The sequence below is a fragment of the Hydra vulgaris genome, chromosome 15, assembly GCF_038396675.1.
Source record: "Hydra vulgaris chromosome 15, alternate assembly HydraT2T_AEP".
In the NCBI taxonomy this organism is placed as follows: Eukaryota; Metazoa; Cnidaria; class Hydrozoa; order Anthoathecata; family Hydridae; genus Hydra; species Hydra vulgaris.
The window spans coordinates 36,407,501-36,426,596 of NC_088934.1; the positions used below are offsets into that span (position 1 = coordinate 36,407,501).

The window sequence follows — 19,096 nt, forward strand, 5'->3', positions numbered from 1 at the left end:
GCTAATGTTAAAAAATTTAAACATCGCAATGAACATTTTTGAGTTTTTTCCAAAGCAAACTTTTTAATTATATCACTAAAATCAACTTGCTTTGCTAAATTATTTTCAATATAAAATGGCCAGTTTTTTGCCAGTTTGCTGAAAGATTTTCAGCTGATGATAAAGTTACTGGAATTTTACAAAACAGTTTAATTGCCAGAGAAATGTTGGCAAAAATCCCTTGAAGTTGTTTGTTATCAATTAAATTTAAAAGGCAAAGATGAGAATTTTGAATGTCAAAAACACTTTTGTAAATACTTTTGAGAGAAGGATTTCACTAAGAAGGTCATCTGACAGATCTTTCTTATATGCGTTTACAAGTTTGGCTGCTTTTAAACTAAGCTCTTTATCCTCAAGTTTCTGTTGTGTGCTCAAATCTTTAATTATAAAATCCAACACTGGGTAAGCTACAGATGATTTGAAATCTTGATCTGGTTCAGAAAAAAAAATTCTTTTTGTAGGAAATTGAACTTTTATTCCAATAACTTCTGCTACAACTTTTGCCTCATGAATAATACTTTCCTATGAGTCACGTATGTGAGTTATCTCTTTTACAAAATCTTGGATAAGGGTTGTTTCAACGTCAAGTGATATTCCTTTGCTTTGTATGACAACGTTTTTAATGTCAATACAGAGTGTCTGCCAGATCAGAGAAATCAGGGAAAAATCAGGGAATTTTGATGTCTTCAAAAAAAATCAGGGGAAAATCAGGGAAATTAGGTCAAATTTTAGAAAAATCAGGGTTTTTATTACTTATCTTATTTTAGAAGCTCTTTTATTATGAGTCTTTTTTTTTTTAACACAAGTTTAACTCTAAGAAAAGCAGTTTTTTTTTTTTTTTTGAGCTTGATTAGTAGCTAGCTTTTAGTAACTAACTAGTAACTATTTGATGTTATTATTCAGTTGTTTTTATTTTCTTTAGACTAGAACAAGTTTAAGTAAATTAAATAATGAACTCAACATACTTTGATGATCAGTGGTTACAAATACCAGAATATAAAGCTTGGTTAATGTGTGGGGATACAAATACCTCAGCAAATTGCAGAGTTTGTCCAAATCCAAGAAATATAATTGAACTGTCTAATATGGGCTAGAGAGCGTTAAAAAGTCATTCAACGGGAAAGAAGCATTGTGAATGTTTTTCTCTTCACGTAAAAATGACACGTATACCAATGTGTCAAAAATAAACATGTTGTAACAACCACTTTGTCAGAAAATACAGTTCAAGTCTCCATTCTTCAGTCATATGTTGTGTCAGATTCGATTATTGATGCAGAGATCAGATGGACACTTAAAAATGTTTTGTCATTTTTTTCTTTTTTTTTGTTCCAGTGATGGACTTTTGATTTTGTTTAAATCAATGTTTTCTGACAGTGCTATAGCTGAAAAGTTCTCTTTTCAAAAAAACAAGTGCTCATATTACATAAATTTTGGAATAGCTCCCCATTTTCAATCAGTTCTTATTAGAGATATAGATAAATCCGACTTTTTTGTTGTTTCTTTTGATGAAAGTCTTAACTCATTCGTTCAAATGGGGCAGATGGATCTTTTTAATTATTAAGATAGTGTTTTAGACCGTAATTGTACTTGTTACGTATACTCAACCTTTATTGGGCATAGTCGTAGTAGAGAGCTTTTGCATAATTTTTTATTGGGTTTGAAATCTTTGAATAAAACCAAACTTATTCAAGTATCTATGGACGGCCCAAATGCAAATTAGGCCTTCTACTCTGTGTTACAAAACTATCGTGCCGAAAATGACATTAACAAACTAATTCCAACTGGATCTTGTGGTCTTCATTTGATTCATCTATCATTCAAAACATAGGAAATCAAAACAGATTAGGGTGTTAAAAAGATTTTAAAAGCTCTTTATAAACTTCTCCATGATTCTCCTGCCAGATAGGAAGAGTTTACTGTTATGGCTAAAAGTAATCAATTTCCCCTTCCTTTTTGTACTCAATGTGTTGATGAAAAGGTGATTTTAAGAGCTGTTAATATTTGGAAGAGCATTTGTAAAATATGTAGGTTTTAAGCAGCCTTTGTGCATGAGCTACCAAATTGTTTTATCTTCTTCTAATTGTGTAACAATTTTTATACTTTGTATAAATTTTAAGTTTCAAGTTCTTCACCAGCGGTTCTCTGTGACATCTTCTAATTTTAGCAAAATTTTATTTCTTTGCTCATATAGCTCATGATCCTTGCAATCCTTTTTAACCATATATCAATATGCTAAACCTATGATGCCATTTTTATATGATGACCTTTATCGACTATTAAAAGACATAATGTCAAAGTTCATTGTAGCTGATATTTTAGATCAATGTAAAACTGCAAATAGCCTCTGCAAATTGGATTTTACAAAAGAAAAAAGCTATTTAAAAAAGCCAGATATTGGATGTGGTACCAGCACTGTTATAAAAAATAAAAAAACAAATGATGAAATCACTCGAAGAGATATTTATGTTTTCAACTACAGTTGCATATGTTTTCTACAGTCATTGACATGTAAGTTTGTGGAAAAATTGCCTTTAAAATATGCCATTGTGCGAAATGTAAAATGTTTTGACCCAGAAATAATCTGCAATGAAAAAATGACAAAGGAAAAGATAAGTGATTTGGTTGATAACTTGATTCAATTGCATTGAGTTACCCTGGTGGGGGATGAGGTAAATTCTGAATTCAAGAGATATTTAGAAAAGATTGTCTCTAAAAACAGGGAACTTTTCATGAATTTCAACAAAATAGATGATAGATTGGATGAGCTCTTTTTTTCTAAAGTTGGTGTTTTAGATGATTCTCCGGCACTGTCCAAGTTAATCAAAATGGTGTAGACTCTTTTTCAAGGTCAGGCAGCAGTTGAGGAGTTTAACATTAACAAGAATATGTTACAATCTAATTTAATGAGCAAATCATTAATAAGCCAGAGAATTGTGTATGGCCATATGAAAGCTTGACTTAAACCCGGAATCTATAGTTATCCCTAAGGATTTGAGAGAATCTATCAAAAAATCACAAAGTTAACAAAAGATTGAAATGGCTGCTTGAAAAGAAACTCACCTTACAGATGCTCAAAAGCGAAAAAGTGACTTACTTGCTATAGACATGAAGGACTTACAATCTAAAAAGATTATTCTGGAAAAAGTAAAAAAAACACTGAAATGTGATTCAGAAGCAATTCTTGTGAAAGCTGCAAATGATGATGAAAAAGCTCATACTTATGCTATTAAAGAAAAAGTTATAATTGAAGAGAGGAAAAAGAAGAAAGAAGAGATTAAAAAATTAGATGAAACAATTGATTTATTATTTAAGAAAAGTAAAGAACTTTGAAATTTTAAATATTAGTTTATTATTATTTATATACAATAAAATCTAAATATAAATATATATTTATAAGTTATTTAAAAGTATATTATATAAGATATTATTTATTTTTGAAAAGATTTTTAATATTTATTTAGCAATACTTTTTCAGTCTTCTTAACAAGAAATAAAAATTTTGTTTAAACTTTTATCATTCTTTCAGTATTATTTTTTCTGAACCATTTGGTGTATGTCTATTTTTCATCTTTTAAATATATGTTTATTTTAGCTTTATATTTTAATTTTACATTACTTGTGTAATTTAGTTTATTTTGTTCTAAATGCTATTTAAAACAGCTTTTAGAGTCAATAAAAACATAGCATTTTTACATTTTTCTTTGATTAAATTTTAAATGTACTTTAATAGCAATGACAAAATAATAACAATGACAAAATATTAACAATACTTTGATAAATGTAATAATGATGCTTTATTTTAAAATGTACATGATTTTTCCATATTATTCCCCAATTCTTTTTCAAGTCTGGAAAAGCTCATAATAACTGAAATAAAAATCAGGAAAAAGAGGTAAATGATTAATCAGAAAGATGAATGACCAAATTATGTTTACCTGTCCAATAACCAAGTGAAAACTGAGAAAAACGCAGGAAATAGTTAACACGACGGTTAGAAGAATTATTGTTATGAGTACATTTAAACACAAATGTAAAGCTATTGTGTGTGTATATATGTATGTGTCAATATATATGTATATTATGTGTGTGCACACACATATTGAACATTGGTATATCAATTTTAACCGGGCCCCTTATACCTCCGGTACCCTAGTGATAGAGTACCAATTGCCTCTCCCTTTATTGGGGCAATGGTAGTAATTCTTTTGTCTCCATCAAATCGCAAAATATTTATATCTAATCACCTTCTACCAAGCATTGTCTTGAATAAGTTGTCTTAAATAAAAGCATTGTCTTAGATAAATAACCTAGTTCCTGTTGTAAAGAGTACCAGAAATTTTCATTAAATCTGCTGATAAGGAGGTTATGATGAATGCAGATAAAGGCTTGGTTATGATAAGGAGGTTATGATGAGGAGCTGATAAAGGCTTGGTTATGATGAATGCAGATTACTATAGAGATAAACTTGTAGACCATTAGGTAATTGAATATATAATATAATTGAACTATAGAGATAAACTTGTAGACCATTAGGTAATAGAAATTACCCAGTAAAATTCATTAATAACTTTTAAAGCTTAACTACACGAACCAGCACTAAAAAAGAGCAGAAACGTAAAATTTTTTGCAAATATCAATTTTGAAAATTTAATGATCTGTTTATATGGGATTATGATGCTGTTTTAGGCACTAAATTAAAATCAATTTTTGAAAACACAACGCCAAATCAAAAATATTTTGAGAACAATTAATACATCAAGTTTAAATAGAGTTTAAACCAGCCTTCTCAAACAGTGAATGCAAGGTTTTAAAATGCGCATCAAAACATTGTAGGTTATGTACTATGTACCTTTAGTTCATCAACCATTTTACCACATCATCGGTAAAGTATGGAACATTAAAACATCAATATTTTCTATATTGAATAAAGGGTCGTCTATAAATTATGTCACATTCAAGGGGAGGGGGGAGGTAATGTTTTTGTGACGGCTCATACGGAACTTGTTACTAAATATTGGGTTGAGGAATAATTCATGAGCGTTTTTTTCAAATTTATTTTAAACAAAAAAACTACAAAGATTTAATCAATAATATACTCTCCGTTGTTGTTTACAACTTCCTCCCATCGTTCAATAAGTTTTTCGATGCCTCGGCGATAGAAATCTCCCGGTCTTGACTCAAAGAATTCGTCCAACCAAGCCCTCAATTCCACGTCATTATTGAACGATACACCGCGCAAAGCGTTCGAAAGCGATCGAAACAGATGAAAATCTGACGGCGCCAAGTCTGGAGAGTATGAAGGATGAGGCAGCACTTCCCATTCGAGTTCTTGAATCGCGGCTTTGGTCATATTGGCGATGTGAGGACGGGCGTTGTCGTGTTGCAGAAGAACGCCATTTCGCCTATTTGGTCTTTTTTGCTGAATTGCTTCGTTGAGTCGGTGCAGTTGTTGAACGTAGAGCTCCGCATTGACTGTTTGGTTGCGCTCAAGCAGTTCGTAATGAATTATGCCTTCCCAATCCCACCATACACACAACATGATCTTTCGAGGATGAAGGTCTTTTTTTGCTCGCGGAGTCGCTTGTTTTTTGGGGCTGAGCCATTCTTTTCGCTGCTACATATTGACGTAAAGGCACCATTTTTCATCGCCAGTGACAATGCGGTGAAGAAAACGCTGTTTGTGACCATGTGTTGAGCGATGTAATGTCGAGCGAGCAAACCGGCGGCGATTGTGGAACGTTGATTTTCGTTGTTTTCGCTCAAAGTGTGTGGCACCCAAGCGCTGAGTTTCTGAACCTTACCCATTGAGTGAAGGTGGTTCACCACAGTTTTTTGATCACAATCCATCTGCTCCGTCAATTCTCTGGTCGTTTGACGTGGATTTTCGTGAAGAAGTTGATTCAATCGCTCTTCGTCGAACTCAATTGGTCGACCGGTGTGTGATCTGTCCTTGAGGTCAAAATTCCCATTTTTGAAGCGCGAAAACCAACGGCGGGCGGTACTTTCAGGCATTGCTCCTTCTCCATACACAGCACAAATCTCACGAGCAGCTTCGGCGGCCTTAACACCTCGATTAAATGCAAAAAGCAAATGGTGTCGAAAATGCTCAGTTTTGTCCACTTGACATTCCATTTTAATGATCTGAAAATACACAAAAATAAAAAAAACTAACAAATCAAAACACACTATCTTGTAGAGCAAAACATTCTCTTTCAAACAACATAAAACATTTTGCCAATGCATTTTATTTCTGCGTGCATTTTTAAATTTGAATAAAACGCTCATGAATTATTCCTCAACCCAATAGTTACAATGTTGTGACAAGGGGGGAGGGATCTAAAACAGTCAAAAATTGTGTGGTGTATTTGTGGACGACCCCTAACGTTATTTAATTTCTATCATGTAACGGATGTGATAGAAAAGCAACGCATATAGCAACCTGAGGTTTAAACTTAATTTTACACATCCATGCATGCAGAACAAGTCCTGATTCAGATAAATTTGATCAACATGTTTACAAATGCCTTAAAAATAAATCTTTTTTCAAGTTATTTACTATGTTAAAATGATCTAATGAAAATCTACTCCTTATTTATGAAGCTCACCTGCATAAACAAGGACATGACTCAATGAATATATAAGTAGAAAAAAAAAATTTTTAATAGAGAAATAATAGTTTTTCATTATTTTTACTTGTTTACTAAACAATTAAAGTTCTATCATACTTATGTTATAAATAGTTATATATAAATCTCAATTACTTTCTTTGTCAGGAAGTTCAACATTAAAGATTTTTATTTAATTAAAAATTTTAAACGCAGCTGAAGATTTTATATGAAAGGCCTTCTGTGTTTATAAAAATATAAATATTTGTATTGATTTTACTTGTATACTTTACATTTTTTTTTTTTTTGTTACCTGATTTTTTTACTCCTATTTGTTAACTGGTTGTTAAATATTTTATATATATATATATATATATATATATATATATATATATATATATATATATATATATATATATATATATATATATATATATATATATATATATATATATATATATAGATTTAGGTTTTTAATATATACATATTTTCATTATACATTATCTTTAGATAATTAGTTGCAATGAGTTTGAAGAAGGTCTCAGAGTAAAGGCTCTCTATCTTATTTGTTGGGCTTGTCGCAGAAAAAGCAAGGTATCTATTATTCAGGGAATTATAAAGAGTTTCTTATTCAAATCATTTCACTTGATTTGAAGTTTATGAAGTCTTATTCTAATAAAACTTATTATTTAAGTAAGACTTATAAATAATATTACAGAATTAATAAAATAGTTGGAGAATTGATGAGGGGGGGGGGGGTGATACTTAAGATTTCAAAAATAAAATACTTTATTTTATTTTTGAAATCTTAAATTAATAACTAGTGATTCCACCAGCAATTCATTATTGTGTACATTATAATACAGTTTTTTTTTATGTTTAGTTATTAAAGTAAGTTGAAAATTATATTAATTTTATGATGTTTTAATATATTGTTTTGATTCTAAATTTCTTTTTTATTTTAATTTTGAAATTAAATTTTTTTTTTTTAAAAAGCAATATTGTTATATTTTTTTAGATAATTTTAAAAGAAAAGTTGCTAAAACCATTAATTACACAGCTTCTGTCTTTAATGTCAATGCCTGATGATGAGGAGGATGCCTCTGAAGATGATATGGCCGAAATCAATAGTTTGCAATCAGTTGCCAGTCAGGTAATTTAAACAAATGATTTTTTTATGTTTTAAACTTTTGCATTAATTAATACTTTAAAAAATGCTTTTTTAGGCTCTTGACTTGTTGGCTCTTCACTCTCCTCCAGCTCAGCTTATTCCAATATTAGTATGTTTTATTGTCTTATGTTTTCAATATTAGTATGTCTTATTGTCTTATGTTTTCAATATTAGTATGTCTTATTTTCTTATGATTTCAATATTAGTATGTCTTATTTTCTTATGTTTTCAATATTAGTATGTCTTATTGTCTTTGTTTCCAATATTAGTATGTCTTATTGTCTTATGTTTCCAATATTAGTAGGTCTTATTGACTTATGTTTTCTTATTTATATCTATATCTACAGTGTTCATAGCACTATGGAAAAATCTGGAATCAGGGAATATTTTTAAAATAACTTCAAGCTGTATATTAGTTTTATATTCATCTAGAAGAAACCTAAATTTGCAATACCCAAATTTTGAATCTTTATTATTATTGGAAGTTGCCATAATTCAATATAATAAAATAAGACTTGTAACTTAACTTTGATTTTGATGCCAATGACTTCCATTTTGGCTTGAAGTTCAAGTCAAGGTGTATATTAGTTTTATATTCATCTAGAAGAAACCTAAATTTGCAATACCCAAATTTTGAATCTTTATTATTATTGGAAGTTGCCATAATTCAATATAATAAAATAAGACTTGTAACTTAACTTCGATTTTGATGCCAATGACTTCCATTTTGGCTTGAAGTTCAAGTCAAGGTATAAATTACATTCATGCTCTAAAGTTGTTTATAAAAGGAAGTTTAGTAATTTTCTGGTGTAATATAAAGCTAATTTTTTACATCCATTTAGCATATTGCATTTTTGAGTTTAGAAGTAAAATAACATAAAAACATTTTTTCCAAATTCTTTTTTTCAAATATGTTACTAAATGTTTTTATCTTTTTAAAAAAAATTGTTTTACTGCGTCCTCATTGGGCTTTGATGTCTGACAGCTTTTTGCATTAGAGCTTTTGCAAATAAAATGATGTTAAATGAAATTTAGTTTAAATAAAATGTATACAGATTTTCAGAAATTAAGTTTTCAAAACATTTTGAACATAAAATTAGATTTAGTTGTTTACAAATTTAATATGGGTTGTTTACTTATTTAATCAGGAATTAGGGACTTAAGACTTGACTCGAGTATTGAATTGAACTGGTTTTGCTTGGATTTACTCTGTCTTTACACTCAAGCCAAAGTAAAGTACTTTGGCTTGAGTGTTAAGACAGAGTATTATCTTTCAACATTCACCACCTAAACATAGAGAATAAATACTTGAATACAGGAGATATTTAGAGAATAAATACTTAAAAACAGGAGGAAATCAGGGAATATTCAGGGGAGATTGATTAAGTATATAAAGATAAGTATATAATTGATTTAAAAAATTACGCTTAGTATTATAGACAAAATGCAAGTTAGCTTTAAATCATTAGTAAATCAAAAATTATTTATGATTTAAACAATAAGCAAATTAAGAAATATAAAAAGTTTCTCTTTCTTCGTTATGACACAAGCTTTAATTTAATTTATTTTTTTTCTTATCATTGACTTTATTAGTTGAAAGATTTTGTAGAGAGTAAATAATTAATTCTTGTTTAATTTTGATGTGTGCTTTACCACAAGCAACAAAGTGTGCTTTACCACAAGGATTATTCATATACTGTTATTTCTTTTCTGTTACAATGAACAATTTTCATTTTTTATACCATAAAACAGGGTGTTTATTTAAAAAAGTTCTATACTGTCCTAGGTATATATTTTATAAATAATTTTTATAAATTAAAACAGGATTTTTGTAAAGAGTATTATTGGGTATATATATTTTATAAATGAATATCTTTGAAACTAAGTTAAGAATGTTAATGATATATATTTTATAAATGAATATCTTTGAAACTAAGTTAAGAATGTTAATGAAAGCATTTTGGTGTTAATATAATTTGTGCATTGTGGCCTTTAGTTACATTCAGAAGCATTTTAAGGTGCACAAACTCGATTGCACACTTACCTTGGCACAGTATTTTGTTTTTTTTCATCTGTATTGATTTAAAGGTTTAATGAGGTTATACATTAAAATCTCATTGTTTTTTTGTTCTTCCAGTATTTAGAACTTTTTTGTTCTACAAGTATTTGGAATTTTTTTTGTTCTAACAGTATAAAGAAATTTAGATTTTTTTCCATCTAATTTCAAAATGTACAATGGCAAAATAATAAATTTTAATTTTTAATTTAATTTAACATTTTGGACGGTCTGATAAAAAAATTGTTTAAACATTTTAAACAATTGAGATAACTAGTTATTTACTATAAATAATTTGTTAAAATTTATTTAATTTTAAATAAATTTGATATGAATAATTAGTTTATTTTGTTTTAGATGGAATCTTTATCATCGTTATTTACAAGTGCAAATCATTTTGAAAGAAAAGCAGCATATATTGCACTTGGTGAGCTTGCTGAAGGTTGTGCTGACTTTATTCGAACAAGGTTTCTATAAATCCACAAATTAAAAAAAGTTTTTATATGTACTTTATTTTTTGCTCATTATTCTCATTTCATATTGTTTTTTTGCACAATAATCTTGTTATTATTAGGTCTCTATTATTATTTGCACATGTTCAGGTCTCATTTGTATCTGTTTGTAGTTATGTCTATTTATAAAAATGGAGTGGCAACCAGGCAGTTTGTTACTTACAAAAAAAAATGTTTATTAATAAAATCATTTTTGAACTATTAAGATTTTATTCTTTGTGATTTGTTAAAAAAACTTTAAAAAAGCATTTTAAGTACACTACTTTTAAAAATGCATGTAAATTATACACTACATTTAAAAATGAATACATTACAGTGCATTATATAAATTTACTAAATGTAATAAAAAGAAGCCAACTTCAATTAAATTAGACATACGCACAATTTAAAATGTTTTTTTAAGTACACTGTTATTTACAACTACACTGTTTTTTAAAGCATTGTTGTTGCATTTAAAGCTTGTTTTCTTTTTAGTTCAAAATGCAAGAGTATCAAAAAAAAAAATTTAAACGTTACAGTCGTGATTTCAAATCATGTTTTTTTCTCAAATCAAAATTACATTTTCTTTCAATTTAAAAATGCTTATGATCGTGTTTTTAAATGTATTTTGAATTATGTGAATGGCCATGTGAATCATTAAAAACGTTAAACCTTTTGTTTTTCATTAGTAAAATAAATTTTTATTTAAACTTTGTTAAACAAAATTAAAGTAATAAAAAACATTATTAATGACGCATGTGGAAATTCTTTTCTAAAAAAAAAAAGTTTCAGTAAATTAAATTACTTTAAAAAAAACATGTTTTAAATTTTCAACTAATTTAAATTTGATTGAAATAATTTATTTTTAATTAATCTTATTAGTTGTATTTTAGTATTTTCATAAAAACCCAAAAATTTAAAGTACCGGATTACTGATTATCATAGCAGAATACACTTAATATTATATTTTAGTGGCCCACAGGGCGACTGGGAAAAAACCCAAGGTTCTCCCCCTGTAATTAATACCATAATCAGTTAATGATTTAATATTTACAACTGTTTAACAACTAAACATGCATATGGTACTAAGTATATCCTCACCATGCCTAGTAGGACCATGCTCAACTCTGCACAGCCACGTCATTCATACGCTTGTGTTTAAATGTCTAAGGTTTAAGAGAGAGTTGTAACAACAAAGACAAAAAAAATATTTTTTAAACTGTAGTGGCCTACCTTTAAAAAAAAGAAGAAACAATAAAACAAAAATAATGCAGTTCTGGTTTTTAGTTGCAGTATTTCTAAGCAATTGAGTTTTATTATTGCTCAATATTCTAAGCAAAAATTAGCAACACTTAAACAAATTCCAAAATTCAATTGGCTGCATTAGATCAAAGTTATCAAGACTTTCTTGACAAATAACTGAGACTAATAGTTTGATCCCCACCACGTCCCTGGTAGTATCGCGCTCAACTTGTTTCTCTGTGCAGCGGCCGTATTTTTCAAGGTTCATGTTTCGGAGTTATAGAGTTGAGAGAGGGTTATAACCACAATTAAGTAGCCTTCTTGTCTGTAGTGGCCTTCTTGGTCTTGGGTAGGTGAATATTAGGGTGTTTCATGTTTTATCAATTTTTGAAATTGAACTTGCGAATCGATTTATAAATTGATAATTTGTATGAAAATAAGTTTGAGCAAAAAAATATATATATATATAATTTTTAGGGTCTCTACCAGTTTGATTTTGGGCAAAAATGTTAGGTGTTTTAAATGCCTGGCCTTTTTAGGGGACCTTAAGATTTATCCTATAAAATTTTGTATTCTTTTAAATAATATATGTTGGATTTAGTATTAATTGCATAAAAAGAGCATGTTGAAAAAATTAAGAAATTGTTCTACAGAATCTTCTGAAATTGGTTAAAAAATTTTTTTTCTTTACAAAGACCTATTTTATAACTCAGTGGCGTATTTTATAACTCGGAGGCGTATCTTAATTTTTTCAACATGCTCCTTTTATGTAATTAATATTCAATGCAACATATATTATTTAAAAGAATAAAAAGTTTTGTAATATAAATGTTAAGGTCCCCGCCAGGCATTTAAAACATCCAACTTTTTTGCCCAAAATCAAATTGGCGGGGAGCCTAAAAATTATATATATATTCTTTGCTCAAACTTATTTTCATATAAATGGTCAATTTATAAATTGATTTGCAAGTTTAACTTCAAAAATTGATAAAATATAACCCTAGTGAATATATATTAAAAAAAAATTGAATTAATAAAATTTGATCTACTTCAATTAAACTTTTGCTTTCTTGTGAAATATTTGTAAAGATTTTCTTTCCATGACCTTTTTAGTAATAACTTTTAAAAGTCTTCTGTGACCTTAACTATTAACTTGCTGATGTCCAACTTGGTCTTCATCGTCTTTCATTGCCTTTGTAATTAATAACATTTCCTTTAATATGTTTATTTGGGTTAAGTATTTTTTTTTTTTAAATTCTTTGTTTAGGCATTTAAAAAATGCTGTTGAGACTGCTATGAAAGGTAATTCTTGTAAATCTTTTTCAATTTTAACTCTTGGTAATATTGTAAAATTAATGATTGTATGGAAACAATATCATTAAAAAAATGTTGTTGATAAAATAATGTTGTTGATAAAATGTTGTTGATAAAATAATATTGTTGATAGGGAGTTTCTAAAGTTAACAATGATGGTTGTAATTATATGTAGGTTTATCTGATCAATCTGTTATTGTAAGAAATGCTGCTTTATTTGCACTGGGTCAATACGCTGAACATGTTCAGGTATATACATTTATAAACATATATATATATATATAACAGATAGGTCAAAAAGTATTATATAGGCCAAAAATATTTTAATTAATTGTCTTCTTTGGCAAATGTTCCTTCAGTGAAAAAGAAAATCCATTTTTTAACTCTTAAGTGCTGCTTTTATTACATTGCCTCTTATATTATATTATATATTATATATTATATTATATATTATATTATATATTGCCTCTTTATAGAGCAAGCTATCTTAATTATCTTAATACCTTTTTTTATCTTAAGCCAAGAGCAGAGCATTGTGTAACAACATTTTTTTCTTCATTGTGAAATTTTCTGGTGGTATTTGCTTTTTAATTTTCCAATAACTCAATATAATACTTGCATTTGATTAATACTTAATGTTCACTGTAGTAAATAAAACTTTTATCTTTTGTATCTTAAAATGTAAATGTCATAATTTTGAGCTGTTTATTATGTTTTTCCTTGTTCTTGATGGCTTTCATTGGCTGCTGATTAGATTTTGGATTGAAATAAAGTAAATCTGTTTTATCTATTGTGATGTACCAACACAAAACTCTTTGTCTTGGTACATCACTATATTTTATTTTGCTTAGAATTGTCTAAAGAGAAATTTTTTGTGTGTGTGTGTTTAATTGTAGCACTCATATGGAAAACAACTTTTTTATTCCCAAATGTTTGTGTAATACATCCGATGTACTGAACTAATGGTCAGATAAATTTTTTTTTTGAAATTTGGCACTATTAAAATATATAGATATTTTGTTAGAGATGATTTTTTTTTGTTGTTAGAGATGAGCAAGATTTTTTGACTCATCTGTTATATATATATATATATATATATATATATATATATATATATATATATATATATATATATATATATATATATATATATATATATATATATATTGTTATCTGCCTGATAATACCGCCAGTTTAAACTTAAACAGTTTAAAAAAACAATTAACAGACAAAAGTTAAGTTTTGTTTCAAGAAGCACTTCAAAACATTTAAGGTATTACCAGACAAATGACAATATAATTTAATCTAATAAAATAAAAACAATTAAATTAAAATTTTTATTTTTATTTACTTTTTTTTCTTTTTTGGTATAGCCTGATGTAAGCAAACTACATGAGAATGTCATTCCAATGCTTTTAATTTTTCTACAAACATTAGTTAATGATCCTCAACCAAACATAAATCATAAAGGAACTATTACTAAGCTTTTTTATGCTTTGGAAAAATTTACAGAAGGACTTGGTTTGTATATAAACATTTTTTTCATATTGACATTATTTTTTCATATTGACATTATTTATTTCATATGACATTATTTTTTTATTGTTGAAACAACTTATTTAACCTTTAAATGTTGTCTTATGTTTTTACTGTTAAATTTTATACACACTGGTGCAAAAAATAATAATAAAAATAATAACATCTGCTAAATATGTGATAATGGGTTGCATTTTGTTGGCTATATGACAAAACATTAGATGTTTTATCATATAGTCAACAAACATGCAATTGTTCTTTGATAACTGGCTCTCAACATTCAATTAAGTTTTTATGAATTCATAAGATATAAGATATGGAGATGTTTTTAAAAACTAACTTTGTATCAATTGTGCAACCATTCTTAGTCTAATAAAAATTTGACATAGGAGTCTATTAGAGGGTTATTGACTGTATGACTGGTATAATGATTGATATTTCCTTTGTTTTTGTGACATGATAATAAATGTTACCCTTGCAAAAGTCCTATCCTGCTGGCTAAAATGTAAATTTTTAAAAGATGATCACCTAAAACCCCTCATCAACAAATAAACAAATTAATTTTTTGCCATTTAAAATTCCTCTCATATTAAAGGAGTTGTAAATTTTAAATAATCCCCATTTCAAAACATCAAATATTTTTTGATAAAATTTGAATTCTATCGATAAATTTTGATTTAAGCATAATAGCACAGAAAGTTTTTTAAAATAGTTTTCTCTTTTAATGGGTTCTAAGGATAGACAGAAAAGTTGCTATTCAAACAGATTATTAGCATTATTGGCCAGTTCTTTAAAAAAGTGGAGTTGTCGCTCAGATGGTTACAGTAGAGTAATACTGAGGTCATTAGGAAAGTTCGTAGAACTTCATCTGTAAAGATACAATGAGACAGGAAATTATTAAATATTTATATATCATTTTAAACTGTGTTTAATTATGAACATTTTAAGTACTTGTTGAAATATTTTGAATGTTTATTAAAAAAGTTATTTAAATTTTATTATATACGTTAAAAAAAAAAAATTTCATAATTTCAAAATTTGAATATCAAGCATATATTAAAACCCGTGCTCTACTTGGAGTTTCAGCACTAGCCATATCCGAAGAGTTGGTTTTAGTTCATGGTAACCAAGCTCCAAAATATAGTACAGTTGCCAAGTGGGCTACTTTATTTAAAGATGGTAGAGAGAGTCTTGAAGATGATCCTCGCTCAGGGCACCCTCGAACCACGTATACAGCTAAGAATATTGAATGTGTGCAGGCCATTATTGAAGAAAATCCGCATGCAACACATGATATAATTGAAGCCCTGACATCGATTAATCGTTTTACAATCAGCCAAATCATTCACAACGCACTTAAAAAAAGAAAACTAACATCACGTTGGGTACCCCACGAGTTAACCGATCAAAATTGCAAGAATAGAGTTGAGGCATGTAAGGAAAATTTAGCCCTTTTCAGAAACGGCCCATGGAGACTATGTGATATTATTACAGGGGATGAGTCGTGGTTTTATTTGAGACAAGTTGGACACAAGTCAGCTAATGCTAGTTGGGTCGGTGAAGGTGAAAGTTCAAGAACTATAGTAAGATCATCTTCAAAACAACAGGTGTTGTTCATTTGGGTTATGTTGAAAAGGGAGACACCATTACTAGCAAATATTATATAAAAAATTGTTTGAAACCTCTTATATGCGAAATAAATAAGCAAAGACCTAAAACAGGCACTCAAAATTTTAAATTTCTCCAAGATAACGCTCGACCTCATGTGACTGAAACCGTCACAAATTGTCTAAACCAAACTGGAATTACAATAATTCGCCACCCATCATACTCACCAGACTTAGCTCGATCCGATTATTGGCTATTTGACTTGATAAAAAAAAATCTTGATAACGATACTGACATCGAAAGTCAAAAAACTCGCATAACAAAGCTACTTCAAAGTATACCCAAAGAAGAGTATAAAAAAATGTTTGACAAATGGCTTGAAAGGATGCAACTTTGTATAGATAACGATGGATATTATTTTGAACATTTGATAAAATAAAGTTTAAAAAACTTTTTTTTTTTAATAGGGGAGATATTTGAACTTTCCTAACAACCTAAGTACACTTTGAGAAATTATACTCGATAATTTCTCAAAGTGTATTCCCTGCTTCATTTTAAACAAAAGTCAAAAAAAAAAAAAAGACTTTTTAAAATAGTTTACAATGAACTTTGTACAATATACCAATAAAAATAGTACTCTAGGCAGCATATTTTCACAAGGGTTATAGTTAATAATTTTACTAATATATATATATATATATATATATATATATATATATATATATATATATATATATATATATATATATATATATATATATATATATATATATATATAAAATCTATACACATTTATATCAGATGTCATAGTGATTTAGGGAGAGCTGTAAAAGTTTCAGTACATACATTGACTGATTTAGGGTGAACATGTAAGGGAGTTGCTGCTGCAACAACTGATAGAAATAAATGTGTGTTTTTGAAAATATTAGTAAAAAAAAAAAACTATCTAATTCCATTAGAAAAAGAAGAAAACATTTTTTTAATCATTGTTTGCAAAAAAAAAAAAACAAAAAAAAAGAAATGGAACTTTTTTTTTAGACAAAGAAGTTGTTTTTATTTACACTGATAAACTTATGGAATCATTTCTTTATTTGTTAAAAAACAGTAAGGTAACTATTCTTTCTTTTATTAGTAATATTGTTAATATTAGTAAATTGTTAGTTATAATTGTCATCATCAGGATGATGATGATCATTATTATCTAGTTATTATTATATAGTTCTTAAAAGACTGGTAAGTGGTGACCTTAACGTTTAATTTATAGAAAAAAACAACATGAATACTAATTTTATTACTTGGTTTTTTGCTGCAATGTAAAATAAGGACGGTATTAAGATTGTCTTCTATTTTTGCTAACTTTTGACAAATCTGGTATGTTGTGCCAGAGACACAAGTATACCAGATATGTCATATAGGGTGTTGAATTTTTTTTGACCCCCTGTTCCTGTATCACATCTATCAACACAAATGAACTTTTTTTTATAAAATAATGCAACAATATTCATGGATTGTCTCTCATATATCTTTATATATCTCCTCATTCATCGTATATATTTTTGGTCTCATCAAAAAGTATATTTTTTCTCAAAAATGAATTTTTAATAGAAGTACCGTAAAAACTTTAAATAGTTTTTATATTATTTATAATTATAATTAAAACGTTAAATAAAATCTAATGTTTTGTCTCCTAATATTTTCTTGATGTTTCTATCCTATTTTCCCTACTGATATATAGACAGAAAAATTATGTAATTTTATTTTTATATTTTTTTCTACTTACATCTTTTTAAAAAAAATGTGTTTGTCCAAAATAACTGCTGTGACGGGGTTACTACTTTGTTACTACAAAGCAACCCCATTACTGGGGTTACTACAAAATAACCCCTGTGATGGGATTACTTTAGACAAACAAAGTATGTTTGTTAAAGGCTAGATCAAATCGCGTTTTAGAGTTACATTAATAAGTGGTTTATTTATTGATTATACCTCAAAATATTTTGAGTTAATTAACTTTATAATTAACTCAATTAAATGATAGTTAAAAATGGAAATATATTAAAAATGGAAATAAAAACTGACGCAATAGTAAATTTTTCTATTAACAACTGAATTGTTTTCATATACAAAATCTAAAATTACTACAAAATAAATTTGTTATAGATAAAAATGTAAAGTATATCTATAATAGTGTAAGATATGTATAAGAATAATGTATAAAAATGTAAAAATATATATAAAAATCTTTGTTACTTAATCTTTATAAGACTTTTTTTGCGAACAAACCATTTAAGCAATGTGCACTATTAAATCAGTTTACTAGTGCACTAATTTGACTTGTTATAGTTTTGGTTATTGTTTGGCTATTGTTAAGTGTTTTAAAGTATCAGGTTTATTGATAGTAGTATAATTATTTATATCTTCATATGAAACTTATTCATTGTTCAACATTGAGTTTGTAACGTCTTGGTCTACAACTTAGTTCTTCATTTTTGCCAAACCTCATAGACTTGAGCAGGGTGTTAGCCAGAAAAATTCATACAGCGTTTTAGCGAAATTGGGAATTTAGGTGTGGCTAAAAAAAAAAAAAGGTCATTACATTCTGACATTTAAAAAAGTAGATACAATTTTTTAGATACAATTAAGTTTCAATAAAAATTTTCTATTTTTGCTGGGTTATTCATAGGAATATTTTTCTGTTTTAGTTTTCAGGAATATTTTTATATTTTATAAATGTTTAATTATAATTATTCAACTTGTTTCATTTTGAGCAATTTTCGTCAGTTTTTTTAAATTGCTTCTCTCCTTTGTTTAATAGTGTTAAGAGAAAACTAGAACAAAAGACAATTGTTTGCAGTTTTAATGAATGAATTAATAAATTTTTTTATTGAAACTTTGATCTTTTTTAATTGCGTAAATCGCTTTTAAATACAGTTTTAAAAGGTTTAAACGATTAGTTACATATATTGTCTTCTTTTATTTTTATTTTCATTTTAAAATTATAAATGTAAAAAAAATGCTAAATAGTATTTAATTT

At 27.6% G+C, this 19,096-nt stretch overlaps 1 protein-coding gene across 1 annotated transcript in view; it reads left to right on the plus strand.

Moving 5' to 3' along the window:
* LOC100201488 (importin-4) overlaps window positions 1–19,096 on the plus strand; it is a 97,741-nt gene that overhangs the window by 27,319 nt on the left and 51,326 nt on the right. The window contains exons 12-19 of the mRNA XM_065820630.1: window positions 7,155–7,238; window positions 7,663–7,797; window positions 7,871–7,924; window positions 10,229–10,338; window positions 12,872–12,906; window positions 13,094–13,167; window positions 14,292–14,439; window positions 17,101–17,171. Of these exons, the coding sequence (XP_065676702.1) occupies window positions 7,155–7,238; window positions 7,663–7,797; window positions 7,871–7,924; window positions 10,229–10,338; window positions 12,872–12,906; window positions 13,094–13,167; window positions 14,292–14,439; window positions 17,101–17,171 (711 nt within the window). The remainder of the gene's footprint in view (window positions 1–7,154; window positions 7,239–7,662; window positions 7,798–7,870; window positions 7,925–10,228; window positions 10,339–12,871; window positions 12,907–13,093; window positions 13,168–14,291; window positions 14,440–17,100; window positions 17,172–19,096) is intronic.